General features: G+C 40.4%; 2 protein-coding genes across 3 annotated transcripts in view; one reads left to right on the top strand and one right to left on the bottom strand.

The window, feature by feature from the left end:
* The window catches only part of pde8b (phosphodiesterase 8B), a 44,729-nt gene extending 33,865 nt beyond the window's left edge, over positions 1-10,864 (top strand). For both annotated transcript variants that reach the window (XM_084935830.1, XM_084935832.1), the window contains exons 19-22: positions 15-153; positions 809-976; positions 1,171-1,300; positions 7,177-10,864. In XM_084935830.1, coding sequence (XP_084791956.1) covers positions 15-153; positions 809-976; positions 1,171-1,300; positions 7,177-7,286 — 547 coding nt within the window. In that variant the 3' untranslated portion in view covers positions 7,287-10,864. The remainder of the gene's footprint in view (positions 1-14; positions 154-808; positions 977-1,170; positions 1,301-7,176) is intronic.
* Positions 10,865-11,663: 799 nt separating this feature from the next.
* Positions 11,664-22,668, bottom strand: wdr41 (WD repeat domain 41). Its single transcript, XM_084935833.1, has 13 exons — positions 22,291-22,668; positions 20,137-20,252; positions 19,167-19,215; positions 18,930-19,058; positions 18,769-18,831; positions 17,714-17,825; positions 17,550-17,612; positions 17,359-17,463; positions 16,657-16,841; positions 16,437-16,558; positions 14,621-14,706; positions 13,998-14,131; positions 11,664-13,916 (listed from the first exon to the last, which is right to left on the bottom strand). Exons 1-13 carry the CDS (start codon positions 22,336-22,338, stop codon positions 13,776-13,778), a joined length of 1,353 nt encoding a protein of 450 aa, XP_084791959.1. The 5' UTR covers positions 22,339-22,668; the 3' UTR covers positions 11,664-13,775.
* Between the last annotated feature and the right edge of the window lie 405 nt (positions 22,669-23,073).

The raw sequence follows: 23,073 nt of genomic DNA, 5'->3' as shown, positions 1-23,073 counted from the left end.
CCCTTTGCATACAGGACTCAGTTCCGAACGCTGCGACAGGCCATCATAGACATGGTGTTGGCCACAGAGATGACCAGACACTTTGAGCACGTCAGCAAATTTGTGAACAGTATCAACAAGCCAATGGCTGCCATAGAGGAGACCAGCACGAGTGTAAGTGTCAGATAGCTTCAGAGATACTCAGTAAGAGCAAATAATAAGGTGTATACATTTTGGAAAAATACTGAATGTAATAAACTTTTTAAAAGAAAGAATTATTAATTGTTGTAATCAATTGTTTTATCTCGACTTTTATATATGTGTTAACCCCATAAAGCCTGAAATATGAAATCATTGTAGCCGGAATGTTCTAATCTTTGAAACTGGAGTGTTTATTGAAGGACAAGAAATGAAATATCAATTTTAAATTTGATTAGTTTTAATTTGTATCATTCTTTTGCTGCAAAAACTCCCAAAACCTCATGCATTGAATACTGGAGGGGAAAACTGTGACTGAGATTAAAATTTGATTAACTGCTCAGCAGTAGTTTGCTTAGTCTGCCGAAGGATGAAGGCCTGGGGAGAAAAAGAGCAACACTTCCTGTTTGGTTTTCTTTTCTTTTTCTTTTTTTTCTTTTTTTTTTGCAAATAATACAAATGGTTCCACATTAGCACTTTCCAGGAAACTTTCCAGGAAGTTATTAGAAATCAGAGTTACAAAACAGATATGTGATGAGACTATATGTCTCAGTATATGTGTTTGTGTGTCTTATGTCCTTCATTTTTCTGTATGTCCCAGATGCTTATATCTGCTGTGTCTTTCCCACAGAGCGTGAACAGTGACTGTGAGGGTCAGGCCAACATCAGAAACTCTCCAGAGAATCGTCTGCTGATAAAGAGGATGCTGATCAAGTGTGCAGATGTGGCAAACCCCTGCAGACCACTCGAGCTCTGCATCGAGTGGGCTGGACGGATCTCTGAGGAGTACTTTGCACAGGTGTGGGAGCAGCAGTAAAACAGCTTAGTTTAATAGCTGGTTTAAAGCTTAGAACAGAATCATAACTGTGAAGATAGTCAACTGTTCATTTAATTTTATTTGTTTTTGCTTAATCACTTTGCATACTTTATTAGATAAATGGCCTCCTGCCGTCTAAGCTCCCTGTTTATTGAATTATGTGTGTTTCCCTGCAGACAGATGAGGAGAAGAGACAAGGACTGCCAGTGGTGATGCCCGTTTTCGACAGGAACACCTGCAGTGTCCCCAAATCTCAGATTTCCTTCATAGACTACTTCATCACTGATATGTTTGACGCCTGGGATGGTAAGAGCAAAAAATTCAACTGTGTTCTGTGTTTCTCTCTCAGGGGTGGTTTTCCACGCAGTCTTCTTAGTCATTTTCTTCTTTGTTTCCATTTCAATAGAGTGGAGTATTATATTTACACACATATTAAGTCTGACTGTGCAGCTAAAAGGGCAGGATCATAAATCATAGATTGGGACTTGCTGCTTAACAAGTTTAAATGTTTACTTTCACAGAACAAAAGTAACTGTTGTTCTATAAGAAGCCATTTGCTTGCTAAGGAGTCTTCTAATGCTTTCACTCAGACCATTTCCCAAATGATCTTTCACATCTTTTCTCTTGAAGTGAAAATTGTTTCACATTCTACATGTGACTGCAATCTTTACTAAATGTTCTAAAGTTACCAGCCTGCTTGCTCTCCAAGCAGTCTTGTTCTCTTGTTTTTAAATACATTCTGTGGATGTGAGATTGATAAAAAGAAAAAAATGCATTCCCGACAACACTGTCATCAACAGAAACTGGTGAGATTTGCTCAGATTGCAAAATAAAGACTGTGACAAAGTTAAAAACTAGTAATATAAGCTGGACAGTTGCTGACTGGTTCATAGACCACCATTTAAAATGTCACAAAACGGCCGGAGGCCGAGTACCAAAAATCAAACCCACGTGCAGAAAACCCAAAGCGGAGGCTGAGGAAAGGGTTTAACAAAGGTTTATTAACTAGCACAAAAATGACATTTACGATAGTACCTGACTTAAGGCTTGACTTATGGGGCGTGAGGGTCTTGGGGAGAGGGATAAGCAAGGGGACAGGTCCAAGAAAGCAACGGCAGCTGGCTGGTGATTAGGTACGTATGTGCAGGTGGGAGATGGAAGCGTTGAAGGAGAGGTGGTGCGGTCCAGGTGGGTTTGGTGGTGTGTGGCAGCTGTCCTGAGCGGTGAAGGTCCCGAGGTGGTGCAAGGGCAGGAGGGCAGGCAGGTGAGGCAAGGAGATGATTCTGAAAGCAGGCGGGTTAACCAGATTTCCAAGATGAGTGGTTCAGTGTGATGGAATTTCCTGGAGTAAATAGGGTAGTTGACGAACTAGTGAGGAAGCAGTGTCAGCAAGCAGCTTAAATCTCCAACCTGATTGCCTCAATCAGCTTCAGGTGAGGGAGGCTGTAGGCCTTGCCCATGGGTGGATACCAGGGAGGTCCAGACCTTCAGGAATTTTACAGCCACACACCCAAACCATGACATAAAAGGGTTTTTTTTCTTTTGTTTGTTCGTTTATGGGATGCCAGAAAAGGCCAGATTTGAGTGAAAGAATAGAAAGCTGCATCCATAAATCAACTTGATATTACCTGGAACACTAAATTTGGCAACTGAAAATCCTAAACTGTAAATTTGTATACCAAACAAGACAAAACAGCAACCACCTGTCACTCACAGAGCAGCCAAGCCCCTAATAATTTGCAATAAATCACAACAACAGCTGCCTGAAGGTGCTTTGAATGAATCAATTAATAATACAAAACTTTGAGCCTGCAAGGCTTCGACTTGACAGCGTTATCGTTAACTCTGTTTCCCTGGGTCTTTTCCCGTGTGTTATGAATAAATCTTAATTTTTTTTGGTACCGGTACTGGTTTTATTTTGTTGTATTTATCCACGACACCTTAAAGGCCGGTCCGTGAAAATACTGTCGGACATAAACCGGTCTGTGGTCAATAGGATGCGACGCCTCCGCAAAACAACTTCTGGTAACATAGAGGTCCATGAGAAAACAGCCCTCTGCTCTCTTGTGCTGTGATCTCAGTAGACACTTTCCTAATAACTTTGTGTGGTCAGTCACAAGTGTCAGGTCACGTTGAAATAAAACATATACATTTTCTTAAATATGGTTATTATTAGGAAATACTGTGGCTCAGAATTCTAAAACAGGAAAAATTAAATTTTTCTGGATCAGAAAAAGGAGAATTATCCAGGGTATGCTAACAACGGATCAATCACAAATTGTTAGCCAGTGAGTGTGGAGGGTCCTGCAGTTATCCTTTTCCAAAACAGCAAGACTGCAGTGGCTCGGCTCATCAGCCTAGATGATGATTTCAGTTTAAAGAAGCTCCCCCATTAATATCTTCAAATGGCTGCTGATTTATGTATTAATGGTTGCTTTCTCTGTTAAGCCAAGTTTTAGTTTTCAGGATCTGAGCGCATTCACATATAACTCTTCTTCTGCACAAAATCATTACTATGAGTGCAGTTTGCTCCAGTTTGTTATCATCACTGAACAGTTTGCTCTCCTCTAACTTTACAGCTGGGCTTCATTTGTTGCATTAGTAAGGTAGAGCTTAACAGCTTGCACATGTAAAACTTATTCACCTACCAGAGAAAATATGCTGAAAATAAAAGCGTTAATGAAAACGTGACTCTTCCAGCTGTCTGCTCAGCATAAGTTACCATAGTGATTTAGCCAGGTAGAAAGGGAGCCACTTTCATGACACAGAAGACTCTACCTCTAAGCTGGTCGTAGCTCACTAACCTATTAATCTTGCTTCCCGCTACACCCTTATGGTCAGCTCTAATGTTCCTCAAGCTGTATTTGTGCATGTGGTGGGGCGCATTATCCCACTTGATTTTGGCTAGGGGGATAAGTAACATCCGCATGAATGCCAGGACCTACCCTGTCCCAACAGGAAATTGCATTGTAACATGATTAATGTTACTTACTGCAATGTTGTGTCTGCTCAGTGTAACCTTTCTTTGGGGACAGGCACTAAACCAGTCTGGGTTAAGACCTCTGAATCACTTCCCACATTTCCAGTTTGTTCCATAACTCAAATGCAATAATTGAAACAATTAGGCATTTCAGTCCAACTAAAACAAAACCTCTGACAGTGCCATCTTGACTCCTGGCCTCTTTTATTGCCGTCAGTGATTTTTTTCTTAGTAGATTGCAAGAGAGAAAATGACAGGAAAGAGATAGTGAGAGAAAGTGATGATGAGTGGAACGGGATAGTATGCTGCTTGTACTCCCCATTCCCACTGAATTCCCCTCTTAGCATAGTCTCCCCGAGAGGCAGCTTGTTTACTGTCAGCTCTGATGTCACGGAAAGATTCCAAACGCCAGTGGGATGAGGAGAAATTACAAGAGTATCAGGGGAGTGGAAGTCAGGGAAATAGTGGCAGGGATGAGGGTGGAGGGGTCGGCTACAATCACTCGACAAGCAGCCGAGCAGAACTTCACTTGCACATAAACACAAAAACACACATGCAGCCTCTTTCAATTCACCAGGGTCACTGTCAGGACAAGGCAGGGGTCATTGTTAGTTCCACAGATGCAGTGTGGCTCATCAACAAGGCCGGAAACAAGGATGTAAACAACACAAGCTGAAGCTGTGGTGCCTCAGGCTGTGGGTGTGTGTGTGAGAGAGAGAGAGAGGCAGAGAGACCTTTGAGCCCAGCTGACCTTTAATGTGGGAGAACCATTGTAGAGTCTATGTAGCATTAGCAACTGTACACAAACTGACTGCACATAGCCTGCTTACAAATGTTAACAGTCCGTGAGGAATGATAACAGGAAGTCAGTGGCAAATGTAGGTGTTTATCCCTGATTTCCTGTTTTTGTGTGTCTGTGTGTGTGTGTGTTTGTTTGTTAATTTTGTTTTTTGTTTTGTTTTTTGAAAATATAATTTACATACGTGTTTGTTGCCTTCTCTCTACTGGGATTATTCATGGTTCTTTGAATAATCGGATATTTTGAGACTTGATACATTAAAATTACTTTTATAGATATGAGACATATGACCAACCAGGCTATATCTGCAGGTGTCCCTTTAATCTTTTGCCAGCTGTCATCTCTCACCATATATGTTTCACATTTTTTAAAACCACTGTCAGGTGAAATGAATAAAAACTACAGTGTCAACAGGAACAGTAAGTTTTGTAGTTGCAGTCTTAGGCTTCAGTCACACAGGGATAGGGGCCTAGAGGCCAGTCACTTGGGGAAAAAAACATATACCGAGACCAGTTGCGCGTGGTTGCTGGCAGTAGCTGTGAAAGCAATTGCTAACGCCCCAGCTGTGCAGGCCAAGAGACCATTCAGTGACCCACTGGTAACCAGAAATGGCTAGGAAAAGTGCGTATTCCACAACCGGCTGCTGAAGGTTATTGCCGGTTGCTAGCAAGAAATTGCACATAGCTATAAAAAGCACTCTGATAATGCTTTGATTGACATGGATTTGTCTGCAAACACTACCAAGAAACTAATTAGAATCTAATGGCAAACTGTAAAGAGTTCTAGTTGCACCCTTTGCACCTTTGGTTGAAGCTTTTAATGCTGAAGGCTGATGTTGTCCATTTCCAGTAACTGACAACAACCTCCAACAACTATTTGCCAACTAGTCAGAGAGTAGACATTTTTCCTAAGTGACCAGAGGTTGCCAGGGTTCTCACCACCTTTTTACAGAGGCACCATTGAGAGTGTGTTGACAAGCAGCATCTCTCTCTGGCACAGGAACAGTAGTGCTTCAGACAAAAAGGCCCTGAGAAGAGTGGTGAGATCAGCTGAGAGGACTATTAGGGTCACACTGCCATCTATTGAGGGTCCAGCCAAACAACACTCCTTATCCAGAGCAAAAAACATCATCAGGGACACCTTCCGCCCCAACCCCAGCCTGTTCTCACTTCTGCCCTCAGGCAGACGGTATCGTAGCCTGAGGTGCAGGTCGCACCTTTCCACCAGCCATCAAACTGCTGAACAGCACAAAAACAGCTTCTATTCTCTAGATTATTATACTCTACCAATCGGTCAACAAAAAAATTTCAGTGCAATCAGCATTTCTCTTTTGCAGTAATTGAATTGTTTTTTTATTTGTGCTTTTTAAATATGTACCACTGACTTTATATGTATTTATTTATTTATTATATTTGCCTTTTTTTAACTGTATTGCCATTTTTATATGTCTTTATGTAAGCTTGTGCTACGTAATTTCATTCTGCATTGCGTCTTTGAGGTAGTGCTGAATGACAATAAAGTAAATCTTGAATCTTGAAGGGGTGTCAACAACAGTCTCTCAGCTTGTGTGAAGTATCCAAGAGTCTGTGACAAGGGCTGATTTGTGAAGGCTGGAAGGCAGAAGGTTTCCAAATAGCAGTTCATTTGTTGTGTCCCTGGTATTTATTGTTTAGATCCCAGTGCCAAAAAACAAACCATGGACAGAAAACCAGTGAATCAGTGACATGGTCACTGGCGGCGAACACTAACTCATGCTTGTGGGGAGTAAAGGCTGGTCTGTCTGGTCATTTCTTAATTCTGCTTGTATGACAAAGGTGTCAGAGTAATGTGTGTGGGGCTATATAAGTGCAGACCAGTCAGAGTGCTCATGCTTACCTAATCAATCACCAAATATGCCATCAATGTCCGAACTGGATCATAAAGTAATGGCCGTGTATGAGAAATGTGATGTTTCTTTTTCATCACATGGACAGCTAGATGAACTGCTTACCTGGAAAACCATGGAACTATGAGAAAAAGGCACTGCACACATTACCTATTACACACACCAAATTTGTCCAAAAGTGGTTTGAGGAAGATTACAAAGAAGTCAAGATGATGATTTGGCCTACAAATGTCCTGATTGAGAAATTGTGGGATGTAATGGAAAATCAAGTCCAAACCATGGACGGTTTTATCTCCTGCCTTTCACACTTTGGTGCCAGATATCACAGGATATCGTCCACTGTCTTTTGTCTGAGCTATTTTGGTGAAACCAAGAGGATCTGTGCAATATTATTTCAATGATTTAATGGTTTGAATTTATAATTAGTTACTAACTATGACTGAAATCTGCCTAACAACACACATCCGTGTAGCCATGTTTGTTATTAATTCTACCAACTTCAATGTGTCTCCTTGCAGCCTTTGCCACTCTTCCTGGCTTAATGGAACACCTGTCAGAGAACTACAAATACTGGAAGACCTTGGATGAGATGAACTGTAAGAGTCTACGTCCTCCGCCTCCTTCGTGACCGAGTCCACATCCCCTCCTTACATATATCACTCCAAGCAGGGTAGGACAGTGAATGAAGCCCTGCGGTGGAACAGTTACTCTTTTCAGCTGGGATTTGACAGAAGTCCGTGACCTCTCAGGGGTTCCTGGATACGGCCTGAAAATTTTGTAATCGGAAGAACACAGATATGCCGTTTCCATCTCAAATCACAGCCTCTTGTATGGTTCTAGCTGGAAGTGGTACCAGTAGAGAACAGGTGGTCACTGGAGGCTGTCTCCCTGTTGCCACTTTATGGCCCCCTAAAGTATATCTTGATAGCACCTCCATGGTACAGTGTGGACCTCATGGGTCACCTGACAATCTGTACCATACAGTGTAATACAACAGAAACCTGCACTTTAGCTAATCATGACATCTTACATTTTGAACTCCCTTTTTGTTGACTTTGCTTTTGGAAGTTTTCTTTAAAGAAAATATTTCCTTCCTGTATCTGTATACTGCTATAAAAGAAATATGGAAAGAAAAACGTGACAATTGCCAGAGGCACTGACTGAATTTTAGTACAAGCGAGTGCAAATCTCCATACTTCCTTTTTCACAGTTCCAGCTAGTAAAATGTGCTTAGCTGGAATTAATCTTTGCATTAGCTGTGAAACAACGTAGAGACTTGTGTCTGGGACCAAATTCCCTTCAATCCCTGTCCATTTGCCCTGTTCAGACAAAATCTAAAAGAAAGGGCACTTCCAGGAGTACTTACCTATGTACCAGGGTGCAGTCCTCAGATTGCCGATTGTAGGGCTATTTTCGTGACAAATGCTGGATCCTGAGATCATATAGCTGCAGAACACCTTGTAAAATGCCACCTGATAACCTACTGTCATTTCTTCTACATCACCATCTTACGTGCACTGTGAAAGCAGCTAGTGAGGATAATGAAGATCCTTGTCAAACCTGCATGTCAGAACAAATGGAGGAACAGAATTGCACTGTATCAGAGCTATTTAGTTATCAGATGTTACACTCATAGCTTTGTGACACTAACTGTAGACATTTTCACTCCCCCCAAAAAAGATTGACTTGTGAGTATTTGAACAACATAGTTACAGGCTTTCTATTTGAGCCTATGCTTGGCTATTGATTGGGGTACAGTGTGTCAGGTTTTGTAGTTGACATGTTTTTAGTGATGAAATGAAGCCCACATTGACCTGACAGACGTATGAAGGAGCTGCTGAGCCGTGTTTAGATTGTAAAAGCACGGCTGCAAAGCCAGCATCTCTCTCTCGTTTGTGTTTTTTGCTTAAGCAGTTTTACTTAGGCTTGAATCCTGCAACAAAAATTCACACTGAAGACATTTGGCCCCTTTTTCAGTGGGGTGGGTGTCATTTGAATGATATGGCTTCTATCTACAGGTGGTAGACTCTAAATTTGTCATGTTGTCCGTGAATCAAATCAAACCAACACAAAGGCCCAATTTCAATCTGACACTTGCACTGTGTGGAAGAGTCTGTTAATTATGATGGAGGGCAGAAATAAAGCGGAAATAGTCTGGGATGCCCTCACCTTTCTCAGGTGAAAACAGGTACTTCCAAACAGCTCCTTTGGAGATGTGCGCCGCTATGAGATGAATGTATTAATATGTCCATCACATATTGGAAAATACGCCGTGTTGTGTTTCAGTTTGATTCAGGCATTTTTAACATGCTCCAGGTCGTTATGATGATTTTACATACTGCTCTCTGTTGTTAGAATTTGTTGCAACAAAAATAAGAACAAATAAATTCAGATGCACTTTTAAAAACATGTACAAATGTAGAAAACTTACACAAAAGTATTTTTCATACTGAGATAGTCTTCAAACAGTCCTTCATATCTGTAAGTGTGTTTCCTCCATGTAGCGAGTAAGTCAGCACAGGTGCACACTTGGTGTTTTGCGGACTCTAGAGCCCATTCCCACATAAGGCTTCTTGGCTTGGAACAGCACTTAATGTGGCCTCCACAAAGTGCAAACAAAGTGAAAGGGTGTAGGTGGCTGGACTGGAATTGGTTCAGTATTATATTTCATCCTACTCTGACTGAGGATGGAATACTACTATAATAATACTAGCCACTAGACTTGGATATTTAAGATCACCTCTGTTAAGCTTTAATATCAGACGGTGAAAACAGCACTGGAATCCACTACTGCCAGCAGCAGAATCTTTAAAAGACTTTCATAATAAATTATTTTACAAATTCAAAAAATCAAAATGGTGATATCCAGATATCTATAGGCTACTACTGTGGTGAACTTATGTAATTACCAGTTCTTGTCCCAACTCTCCAGCTCAGCTGCTGGTCTACATGTGCAAGTATGTGCGTAGTAATCCAGGAGACGCACATCAAGCAGTATTAACCAAAGGCACAGAGAGTTCTTTAAGGTGCCTTATTCTTTGGTCATCTTTACAGAACACAAGTATTTTTGTTGAAACATTTCCTCCTCTATACATAAAAACAAAAACAAAATAAAAATTAAAAAAACACAAAAAGAAGAAAAGCCATATGTGTTTTAGATGTTTTTAAAACTAGGATATTTGGCCTGATGCATCACGGTCTGTGCTACAGTTCTGAGTTAGTGAGTGTTGACGGCCCCCGAAGCTTTTTCCATGTATTTTGTACAACTGCGAGATTTTTAACGACAGAAGCTGAACCAGGTGCAGTTGGATCAAACGCACGTTCCTTGTTTGTTCACCTCCATGTTCGATGTATTCACACTGATGTTGTCATTATGCTGACGATGAAGGTCTTAATCAACGCCTTAATCTTGTTACGTCTCACTGTGTAGCTCTGCTATTGTTGCAATACACTGTAAACTACCTAATGTATCTGCTGTTCTTGTAAATACTCGGTCAATATTATTTTCGCTTTGCTTTTTACATATTTTGCTTTCATACCTTTTTATTGTGGATGTTATGTGTTGCTGTTAATTTCCAAAGTTATGTTTGTTTGGTTTTTTTAGGGTGACTTGAAAAGCGGCTCCACCTCTGAATGTTTCATAGCTGCTATCGTTGACTATGAGAAGATATTTTTGCTAGTGTACGATGAAGATTTCTATTCACACAGAGAATTTAAATACTTCAGATTTAAATGTCAGACAGTCTTTTCCATGAGCAGTAACAAGCAGAATATGATGAGCTCAGTTACGATTCGATTACAGCCGGTGACATAACGCTTTGCTTTGAATCTACTTAGCCAGAAGCAGATTGTATAACAGCTTGTTATATAAAGAGAAGCTTTCATCACTTACAGAGATTTCGATTTCCCTCTCATCAATAAAACTGTTGGCCGTGACTGCAGTTCTATCTTTTGTATCATTTACAACCATGACAATAATTAGAAAATGATCATGTATGGAGTACGAGGGTTATTGGCCATGAGAACTGTAATGTTTTCAAAGATGTTACTGCCTCAAGCATAGTAGTTACAAAAGCTTTACGTAAGAGCCGCCATGTTTGTTGAAAAGGTTTAATGTATTTTGCTCCCTCTGGTCTTATTTTGATGTTTTCTGTCAAACACAAAGTTGTATTGTGAGAGACAATTAAAAAGTTCTTTCAATATAAAGTTGTTACGTTATTGGCACAAAGATGTTTTACAGGAATCCTTTCAAGCTGAAATGTTTGCCTTCTTCCCAAAAGTTGGGGGACAAAATCTAAACGACACATCTTTACAAAATAAAAGGATTCACTTACCAGCATCCTGAAATCTAACTGAATAAGTTATGTGTATTTTGTTTAAAGGTATTTACTAATGTTTTTTAAAAAAGATTCCAAAATTAACTAAAACTGTCCACCATCTCCGATCTGTGAGACATTAATTGACATAAACTACAGCTGGGATGTATTTTTATAATATAATATAATGTTGTACAAAACATGTTGTGATCAGGATGCAGTGCATCAAGTCCTTTAGTTGACGTGTTGATTAAATAAAGCACACATTGGGCTGACAAAGGTGTGAAGGAGCTGCAGAGCCAGCATCTCTCTCTCGTTTGTGGTTTTTGATTAAGCAGTTTTACTTCGGCTTGAATTCTGCAACCAAAATTCACGCTGAAGACATTTGGCCTCTTTTTTCCAGTGGGGGGGATTTCTATGTTTTGACTTCCATCTAGTGGTGTTCTACAGGTGGTACACACTTTTATGCTACAGTTCTGAGTCGGTGATGATGCTCCCAAGACTTTTTGTACAACTACGAGATTTTTAAAGCCAATATTATTTTTGCTTTAGCTTTTTACATATTTTGCTTTCATACATTTTTATTGTGGATGTTATGTGCTCCTGCTGTTTTTCAAGGTGACTTGAAAACACAGTTCCACCTCTGAATGTTTCATAGCTGCTATAAAGATTTCTATTCACACAGACAATTTAAATATTTCAGATTTAAATGTCAGACAGTCTTTTCCATGAGCAGTAACAAGCAGAATATGATGAGCTCAGTTACATTTGACTACAGCCAGTGACAGAACACTTTGCTTTGAATCTACTGAGCCAGAAGCAGATTGTATAACAGCTTGTTATATTCTAAGAAAATCCTTCATCAATTGCAAATTTTCCTCTCATCAATAAAACTGATGTCCATCAGTTCATCAGTGCAATAATGTGCCAATTCTGTATTTTATATATATTACAGTCCATCTGGAAAGTAATAATAGCATCTTAATCTGTTCCACATGAAACAGCCATATTCCAACATGGATAAAATAAATTTTCATACATAATTTAACACACAACACCCCTTAATGACAAATGAAAAAAAATGCTTAAAAGTCTAGCAAACTTATTAAAAAGTTATAACATGCAGATAAGTACTTGTTGAAGCACCTTTGACAGAATTACACCCACAAGTATTTCTGAGTGTGACCCTACAGGCTTGGCACACCTTTTTGGGGGAATTTTCTTCTTTGCAGCACCTCTGCACCTCCATCATGTTGGTTGGGAGCGTTGGCGCACAGATATTTTCAGATCTCTCCAGAGATGTTTGGGTTCCGGTCTGGACTCTGGTTGGGCAACTAAAAGACCTGATGCTCCAGACATGATGCTTGGCATTCAGGCCAAAGAGTGCAATCTGTGTTTCATCAGACCGGAGAATTTTGTTTCTCATCTGATAAAAAGGAAAGACTCCCATCTGAGAGCACTTCAGGTACCTTTTGGCAAACTCCAGCTGAACTATCACGCGCCTTTTACTAAGCAATCACTTCCATCTGGTCACTCTATCATACAGGCCTAGGTAGAGTGCAGCAGAAATACAGCAGTTTTCCTCTCTCCATAGAGCAACGCTGGATTTCTGTCAGTGACCATTGGGTCGCTGGTGAACTCCCTGACTATTGCTGAGACTGGCCAGGCAGCCAACTCTTGGAAGAGTTCTGGTGGTTCCAAATGTCTTCCATTCATGGTTGATGGAGGCCACTGAGCTCACTGTGACCTTTAATGCTGCAGATATGTTTCTTTTTTCCCCCAAACTGTTCATCTATACCAGTTTCAGAGGTCTACAAACAATTCCTTGGACTTCATGGCTTGGTTTGTGCTGTGACACGCACTGTCAGCTATGTCCAATCAGCTGAATTTACCACAGGTGGACTACAAATCAAGTTAGAGAAACATCAGACAGCGACAGATATCGTGGAAACACGATACACCTGAACTCGGTTTTAAGTATCATGGCAAAGGCCATGAACACGTATGTAAATCTTATAATTTCATTTTTTAGTTTCCATAGATTCACAAGAATTTCAACTCTTTTCACTCATTATGGGGTATTATGTGTGAAATTTTGAAGTAAAAATTAATTCAATTCATTCTGGAATAAGGCTGTAACAGGAAAAACATGTGGAACCTGTTCTGCAAATACTTTCCAGACACACTGCATAATCATGGCAATAATTAAAAAGTGATAATGTATAGTGTGGAAAATATTTTTGAAAAATACAAGCATTATCGAATGATGCCACTGCTAAAGCACTGTCATTCTCATAACTCTCAAAAACACAAAGAAGCATATTGTCAAACTATATTAAAAAACCAAACAAACACACAAAAACAGCAACAATAGTGCAAATGATTACATGTATAAGCTGCTGAACCTTCCTCTCATTGCACTACTAGATGATCACAACAGTGCTTCTTGGCACATGGAAGCAGACCTACACAACATGAAGAGGCACAAATGTAGATCTACAGTAAAGCCTGGACAGGAATTGAACTGGGCTGTACTAATGTAAAACCATAACAGACTGTGTTTGGTACAAAATGACTTATGTCAGCATCACAGTGCTCAAACACTCCAGTGTGGAAACAAAAGTACTGTTACATTTGGGGTATTTACAGACAGTTTATAGAATTTAAGGTAATACACATCTTCAGTCCAAAGGCAAAGTGAATAAATGTAAACACCAACCATTACACTAACATTTAAATCATTTGTGAACACCATTAAGCATCAACCTCCCAACTTTTTTTTAAAGCGAGTGACATAAATGTCAAAGTCCTCCCCTCTCCTCCAATTTCTGGAAAAGGGCCAGGCTGCGGAGACGAGACTGTCTTTCTCCGTTCTTCCACAGAATGAGCAGGTGGTCCGCCGAGCATGTAACCAAACCTTTCTCCTTGAAACTTACGAACATCTGAAATAAGTCCAAAAGACATTACTGCAGCCCTGACATTACATAATTCTAAGAAAGAACTTTAGTTTAAGCCTTATGTACCTGGACTGCTCCTGAGTGTCCAATCAGATCTCCAGTCAACTCCAGCATCCTAATGTTGGGAATGTCTATAACCTTCTTTGAAGGAGGCCCAGATTGTTTGTTTGAACGGCCAAAACTCCACATCCCAAAGAACCCTGTCGCGTGGACAGAAAATTACTGTTACAGGATACCCAAGGACTAACTTACATTTTTATATTGATTATACAAATCAAACCCAAAAACTATACTTGTTGCTGATGATATTGCTGTCAAAAATATATTTTCTGTGTTTACGGGTAGAGATGACAGATGACAGGATAGGCTAAAAACAGCATTACCATGACTGTAAGAATAGTAACTAATAGGTCTGCTCTAAACGTCATAATAATGATGTGACAGGAACACTGATTTGTGCTAACCTGCTACACACCACTTTTATTTGATATACACAATACCACGTCTGGCCAACATTACAGCACTCCCACCTCCACACACACATTCCTCAGTCTTTAAAGTTTCCAGTCATAATTATTCATACTTACGTAAGTAATAGATCATGGAGAATCTAGTTTTAGCAGTGTGTGTGTGTGTGTGTGTGTGTGTGTGTGTGTGTGTGTGTGTGTGTGTGTGTGTGTGTGTCTCACCTGAAGAAGCTGGTTCAGCCGGCAAAGGCAAGTCTTGGATCTCCCACATCCTCACACTGCCATCTTCAGAGCAGGACATCAGCTCACTAAAACAGAGGCAGTGTCACACACATACACACACAGATTGTCTGCATAGCAACAGGCTGATTTACTGCTAGATAGTTATATTGAAAACAAAACTATTAATTATTAAATTTGATTAAAAATGCCCTGGTTCATGGCTGTCCAAAAAAATCTTTTATCAGTGAAAGATATGACTCCCTACATATTTATCATGTGGCCGTCTTGTCTTGTAGGCATAAATCTACTAATATTTAGGTAATAAACAGAAGCTTGATTCACAGTAGAGAAGGCACAGAAGCCAAGAAAGCCTTAAGATTCAGTCTATGAGGGTTCAACATAACATAAACCAGGAATAATGAGGCTTCCCTTAGTGTTATGGATGAAAACAGCAGGAAGGCAATATTGGCGCTACAGCTGAACTACATGAGGGTTGACTCAGTGAAAGAGAGAAAAGATTTTAGCCTGGAGTTGATTTGAGCACCTGGAACTCCATTAAAGTGTCCTTTATCAAAACACCTGTTCAACAACTTCAGAGGAAAAGCAATTATTTCAGCTCCACCACAAGTTTGTTTCACACAGCAAGACAATATGTTAAGAACAAGATAAAAACATCAGCTGACTGTATGACTGCTTGTTTAGTTATAAAATAATCTTTATATTTGGAAGATATCTTTTTAAACTGTCTACAAGCCCAGTCTTTCATACCTGCAGCTTTCAGAGATTTACTCCACCACATTTATTTCAAAGTTGTAGTTACTACTTATTTTGCACATTTAGATCCTTAATACAATAAGACTTATGGAATTTGTTGGTGCCCTGTATAAAACCATGGACAAAAAACAAGAAGTAAAATCAGCAAACTTTGGTAAGATAAAAGTAACTTTTGACTGGTACTATATATGGTCTTAAGAATTAAGTAAAATATGTCCTGACCTATGAACCTGACTGAGACTGTTTTTAATTTTGCGGCTAACTCAGACTTTAATAACATTACAGTGCTGACCTGCTTCTCTGAATTAGTTTGGCTAACAGTCACTGCTCATGAACATGTTACTCTAACATGAACATGTTACTATAGAGTCAGTCTCACTCCCTCTTGAAAGTTGAGTAAATTGTACTAAGCTATCACTGATCCTTTGTGTCTAACGTTTCCCCACAAGTAATCTAATCACGTTGCCGTCATAGCAATCACCAGACTCTCATCCTTCAGTTGGACAAACTCCAACTCAACCATCTTGATCTGCAGTTGTTCGGTTATGAAGATGAGCTGTGAGTTGGAGGGTCACCCCAACCACAACCAACAGCAGGTATAACTTAGACACTATGATTCTTACAACTGTAGTGTCTATGGTCAGCATGTAGGAAGTACCACATAAAGATTTTTAATTTTTTTACATTTGACCTCATTTCATATCTGCCTTTCTTTCAAGTTGAAAGAAACTCCATCATGCTACCCTTATCTGATTTTTACTACACTACAAACCTCTCAAGTACTTTTCAAAAGAACAAAGAAAAACCAAATGAATACATACAAAATACAAAAGTATTCCCTTAAAAGTTAATACTAACCAGAGAGTGAGCTCTGAGGGTTTCTTTTTTATTAATGTATTCAAGTAAGCATAGATCACCGTGGAGTGCATGTGCAAACTGCCCAAGCTACAGCTATTGATTTTCAGTTGGGTTGTTTAGTTTTCCTTTCAGAAAATATTTTGCCCGTGTGTGTTCTAGAGGGTAAAAAGGTGTAAGATCCTACCTGTCAGACAGCAGCATGGTGTGTAACACATTAGAGTCGTGGGCAACCTTCCTGTAGGCCACCACGCTTCTGGTCTGAACACTGTAGACGTAGAGACCGCTGCCCACAGCTGCAAGGATGAGCTACAAAACACACAAACAGAAAGTTCTCATTTTAAATGACAATAAAACAACAGAGTATTCCCAGTATACAAGCCCATCCTGCCCTTTCCTGTCCTCACATTTCCATTGGTGGTCAGGTGCTGAATGGACATCTCGCTGGGTTTAGGAGCCCCCATTCGTATTTCAGTCTGATTGAAGTCTTGAGATTCCTCCCAGAGAATGTGTTCATAGGCCAGGAGGTTCCACTCAGTCGCATTCCATAAGATCAACTCGCCCATATGGGACCCGCTGGCGAAGAGCCCGTCTGAAGAGCACAAGAGGAAAAGGCATGAGTCCAGGGCTACAAACACAGTGAGAATAAAGTGTTGACATAGCTTCTAAATGTATGACTGATTGTCTGTGGCTGCAAACAGTCCTAGAGAGTCTACAGGAAAAGAGCTTACTGATTTAAATACTCTGTAAAAATGAGTTCACGGTCTCAGCTCCTCATTTTGGGCCATCTCGGATAAAAAGTGAAGTCTATTTTGTAAATCTTGGACTATGTTTCACCAAGGAGGATTATCTGTGGCCACTAATTGGCTAACGGCTGGTGATTGGAAAGTCGACAGCCAGTGAGAAAGCAGTTTAACAGTGAAACACGCACATCTCTGTCAGACCTGTTTTAGTTTTTAAATCAAGATAACAAAGGGTGAAAACGCTAATCTCAAGCCTTTGAAACAGATCTTCAGTAGCTACATCCACCTTTTACACGGTCTGTGGGTTCAAAATGCAGTCTCTTTGCAGCTTAAAAATCAAACAGACACACCGAGTTTCAGACTGACCATTGACGTTGATAAGAGCTCGGATCTGATCCTGGTGGTCGGACAGGCAGCGGATCTCAGCCACTGACAGAGAGGAATCAGCAGAAACTGTCAAGCTGTAGATCACTGCAAAGACAAAGGAATATTTTGTTTCAAATAACGCACTTTTAATCTACTGATCTGTTCATCCGCACCATATTTTGTGCTCTTACTTATTTTTTTATCCATGGCAGCTGCTATGTAGTTCTTTGGCAGTTCAATCAAAGCAGTGATTCCTTCGACACGTCAAAACACAAAAACATTGATCAGCGTCAGGGGCCAGCACGGTTGGTGTAACAGTAAAAATGTAGTTGTGCGACGGACATTTTTTTCTCACCAGTATCACTGTGGTTGGGTCGCTGACACTGCAGCTGAAAGTCTCTATTCCACACGCATAGTTCTTCCCCACCAGAGAGCCACACACACAGTCGCTCGAGCACCAGCAAACACTGAGACAGACACACAGCTGGATCAGGATGTGAAATATCATTTTAGATTATTTTTTTTTAAATTGTTTTAGATTTTTTATTTCTATATACACCAAAATAATTTGGTGGAAAATTCGTCCTTAAGAAAGGCACTAAGGAAAAAAAAATGCCAACATCAAGAGATGATGAGCAGGTTCTGAAGTTTCTAATGAAGAAAAGGAAGAAACTGAGATTCTGGATTCATCCAATTCTCACAAGAAGGCAGCAACAGAGACAATTGCATGGTTTGATCCAGCAATTGAAGCTGTATCATAACTACATTCGTACAACATATTTGAAGATGTCAGTGGGGCAGTTTGGTATTATTTTACTATTTGTATATCCAGGATTGGTGCGCATTTTGAGCTATGTGCACACTGGTTGCCAAATGCGTGGTCTGATTGGTTTTATTCTGATCTAAAAAAAATCTGAAAACTCAAGCTTGGTTCCAAAAAAAATATGTCCAAACTCATCCAGCAAAATCCTGCAGTCTTTGTGAACAGCTGCATTAAGAATGGGTGAGTCTGAAATATCTGCACAGAGAGCAAATTATGTATTCTTCTGCCATATATACAGCAGAGGACCATATGTTTTTATGGACATAACATAGAAAAATAGAAACCATCTGTTCACCGCCACAGTGGATTTTACATGAAACAGTGACGATGTAACTGAGATGCAGTCTCTCAGCTTTAATTTAAGGGCTTTAGCTGAAGTATTGCATTAATAGTGTAGGAAAAAAAACTGTGTATACACAGTTTTCCATTTTCACTTCCAAAAATAAATAGCTGATAATACAGATGCAAGATGTGTGTGTGTGTGTGTGTGTGTGTGTGTGTGTGTGTGTGTGTGTGTGTGTGTGTGTGTGTGTGTGTGTGTGTGTGTGTGTGTGTGTTTTAGGGATTTCAAAGGTGTTTTTTGCTACCTTTACAGAAGAATGAAGATCTGAAATGGTCTGGACCCTGTTGCCTGTATCAGGGTCCCACAGCTGACAAGCAGGATTAAGGAGAATCAAGCCTGAATCACAAAGTCATGAATTACTCATGAAACACTTGCTGTACATTTGTGTGCATTGTTTCAGGATACACTGAGGCTTCGGTCTGAAGAGGCAGTGATAAGCGAGGTGTTCAGTGTGACTTCATTTTTGCAGGTGATGGTGGTTATGGCTGTTATCTGCTGAGAATGGCCCCTCAGCTCCTGCAGCCTCTCCCCAGTCTAGCAATCGGACAAGCAAAAATAAAAGCAATTAGCAATTAGTCCCACTGTGCTGTGTGCAATTTCGCAAGACGCAGAAAGAAAGAAAAAAAACTGGCAGCATATTACCTCAACATTCCACACCAAAACAAGGCCATCATCCCCTGCTGAGGCACATCTGGGTAACATGAGAAGAAAGGTAAGAGTTATTTCTTGAATTTAGACTCCTGTGTCACACTGGCCCCTCAGCTGAGAATTGTAGGATTGGCAGGACTCTGCTTTAGCAGGTCGACTAGTCAATTGCAGATACAACCTATTCATACAAGGAATCATTTCCTGCAGCTTCATCTCCACCGAGAAATGTTAAAAAAAAAATACATCTGTCCTGGGGCTTATCGCGTTACTTGCTTTCTGACCCTGAACCATCCAAACTGCCTGTTCCCAAAACCAACAGACAGGATGAGCGGATAAAACAGAGACAAAATGAGAAGAGAGGAAGTGTTGAGGATACATTTTCAGACTTCAAAAGCAATCTGGAGAGAATTTTCTGGCCTTTGCCCCCAACTGTGGACCTGTGAGCAGAGAGGACGAGACCCAAAGGAGGAGGTGATTACTGGAGGAGACCAGGCGTAAAGCAACCCCCCCTCCACCCTGACATACACACACACTTAGGTCGGGTATAAATCCCAATCTTACACTTATGCAGGTCCACTCTACCATCCCAGTGTGTAGCATGCTTCCACAATACAGCGCAAACGAGGAGAGCAGGTGCAAACCTTTGTGTGTGTGTGTGTGTGTGTGTGTGTGTGTGTGTGTGTGTGTGTGTGTGTGTGTGTGTGTGTGTGTGTGTACGGACAGTATTAAAAGGCTTTGGTTATACTGTACCATGCACACACCATCACATAGTGGTGATGATTGGGCTCCTGTCATGCTCTGTAAGTTTGTTGTAGGTGAGGATCTCCTGTCAATCATAGTGGGATGGAGGCCAGCCAAGGGTAGAGAGGAGAGAGGTTATAGAGGGAAAGAGAGATAAGAGAGGGCGGAGAGGCGAGAGGGAGGGTTGGGGAAGGGGAGAGGGGGCCGTTTGCGGTCGGCTTACCTGAAGTCATCAATCTGCACCAGAAATCGAACAATGTCAAAATGTCCTTTCAGCACCTGCAGCTCAGTGAAGCAGTTTTTGGGCTGTTCCTCTCCAATGCACAGCACAGGGCTTTTCTGCAGACACAAGAGGGAAAGCAGTGAGACAAACAGGCCGCGGTGCTGTACACCCAGCCCTGAGGCTGAGAGTAGACAGGAGAGACAAGAGTACGGAAAGAAAGAAGTGGAAAGCAAACTTGTACTTCTAAGCAAATATATTTTTAAGGGATACAAATTGGCATTTATATTTTTATTCACTTTTGTTTTTGTTACTTTACCCATCTTACAAAAAAATAATAGCCATAGCTGCATTCTGATTTTACATGACAAATATACCAGCTGTTCAATTGTTACTTTTTCTGTAGAGTGAGTTGTTCTGCTTCTCATACTTAAATCCCAACTGGCAATATGTTGGAGTTTTTTGTCATATGTACAATAAGATGGGTGGAGGGTTTCATTACTTCCCTGCTATTGTTACTACTCATGAACGTGCTTAATATTTAGTGCCTGTTACAGGTTTCTTATGGAAGCACTTTGCATTGTTATCCTGAAATACCTTTTTGACACAGCTGATAAGGCCTATGTTTTATAGGCTAAACTGTTTTGGAATAGCTAGCGATATACATATTATATAGGTAATTCATGTTCTACTTCATAATGTAAGTGGGCTACTCAGCAACCATCATACATTTCAGTCTATGTCCTGTCCACAAAATATAAGCATGGTCTGACACCACCATGTTAAAATACTACATCTCTGATATTGGCCTTACTTTGAGAATAAAGCCAGCATAAAATATTTTGAGCATTGAGTTTAGTAACAAGGAAATTATTTGCTTTTTATCAAACTGAAAATAACAAAAAAACACTTTATCACTTTATTATTATTATTATTAACTGCTTTTTTAACGGACTGTTAAAGTAAATACAGAATAAATCATTGACATGGCAGCAGTTCAGTGCATTCATTAGCAGGTAGACTTGGTAAAAACAACCTGCTGAAGTTTGAACTCAGCATGCGAAGGATGAAGAAAAGTGATTTAAGTGAGTGAACGTGGAGTGCCGGACATGCTGGTCTGACTATTTCAGAAACTGCTGATCTACTGGGATTTTCCTGCACAGCCATATTTAGGGTTTACAGAGAAATGTCCAATGAGAAAATTTCTAGTGAACAGCAGTGAAAAAGTCAGAGATCAAAGGAGAACAGCCAGACTGCTTTGAGCTAAAATGGGGATAAAAGCAAATCCAACAACCATTTATTACAGCCAAGGCGTGTAGAAGAGCACCTCTGAAGACACAACACACCAAACCTTGAAGCAGATATGAAATGCTGCCCAGTCTGATAAGTCTCCATTTCTGCTTTAAAATTTGGATCGTAAAGTCAGAATTTGGGAGTTAAAAAACAAAACAAAACTTGAAAGCATGGAATATTTCTGTCTGGTGGTGATATAATGGTCTGGGGATAGTCAAAAGAGCCTGGATGACCTGGATGACTGTGAACCTTCACAGAGATACGGTGTCGGGGATAGTTTTTTGGCACACTTTGGGTTCCTTAGTAACAAGTGATCAACATTTAAACATCAAATCCTATCAGAGTATTGTTGCTGACCATGTCCATCTTTTCATGGCCCCAGTGTACACATCTTCCGATGATTGCTTCCATCAGGAGAACACACCATGTTACAAAGCTCAGATCACATTAAGATGGTCTCTTTTACATGACAATGAGCTCCTGTGCTCATATGGTCTCCAGTCACCAAATCCCAGTCTACCATGGGATTGGGATGTGAAGGAATGGAAGACGGCAGCAACTGTGTGACAACTACAAAGGTAAAAGAGTGTCCAACCCAGTCCTAGCAATGTGTAACTAGCAAAGTGACCGGTGAGTGTTTACGCCTGTATTTAGTGGATATTTATATCACATGGAGGTACAATGAACATGGAGGTACAATCTGCTTTGGAATACATGAGGCTTTGGGGGAGTTTGGGGGAGAGGAGCGTTTTATGGGACAAATTACAGCATATTTCCATAAGTTACACAGCTAGACTCATAAAATCATCACATACATTCCCAAACAAGGCATGCTGGAAACGCGAGCTCCCAGGCTCAGCTTACCTCCGCTGAGCTCTGAGCTTCCCGACCACCGAGAATCCACCGGAGCATGACGTCAGCCGGTCAAACACAGCGAAGCCAGTTTTTACAGACGCTTCTCTGAACACGAACCCAAAACTCAAAGCACAAGGCAGCTAGCTAACGTTACAAGCTTCTCTATCTGAAAAGTCCCCAGCGTCACACAGAAACAGCCTCTCGCCGTTTTCACTGTGAGGAAGCTTCGGCGGGTAACGCTTCGGTTTGTTGGACAGATAATTTAATTTCGCCAGAACTGAGAGAGTCACGTTAACACTGCAGTTTTCAGCTACATGTTTCAAAAGGTTTTCAGTCACGACCACAACAAACCGTTCATGTGACTCGCACTACGGAAGCTTTGCATGGACACGATTCACTGAAGTCGAATGATAATTGGGAAGTAAATATATTTAGACCGCTGCGCATTTTAATGATTTCATGGACTTTTGCGACACTTGGAAAACTGAACCCAGCATCCACTCAGGCAGTGTTTGTATTCGTTTGTGTGTTTTGCTTAAAACAATCTGCCCATGCCTATTTAAAACTAATAAATTAAATCTGCACTCCGAAGTTGCTTTACTTTTCAGTATAATGTTACATTAAACCTTGAAATGTATTAATAATAATAATAAAAATACTGAATTAACAATTCGGCGATATAAACAAATAACGACATAAATGCAATTAATGATAAAATAATAAGCTACACACGTTGAAAGCATAGATCTTGATAGAAATAGCAGTGGACCTGTAGAAACCAAAAACAAAACA

The sequence above is a fragment of the Perissodus microlepis genome, chromosome 7 (assembly GCF_051167445.1).
Source record: "Perissodus microlepis isolate ML-2025 ecotype Zambia chromosome 7, ASM5116744v1, whole genome shotgun sequence".
In the NCBI taxonomy this organism is placed as follows: Eukaryota; Metazoa; Chordata; class Actinopteri; order Cichliformes; family Cichlidae; genus Perissodus; species Perissodus microlepis.
This window is presented reverse-complemented; position numbering and strand designations above follow the sequence as displayed.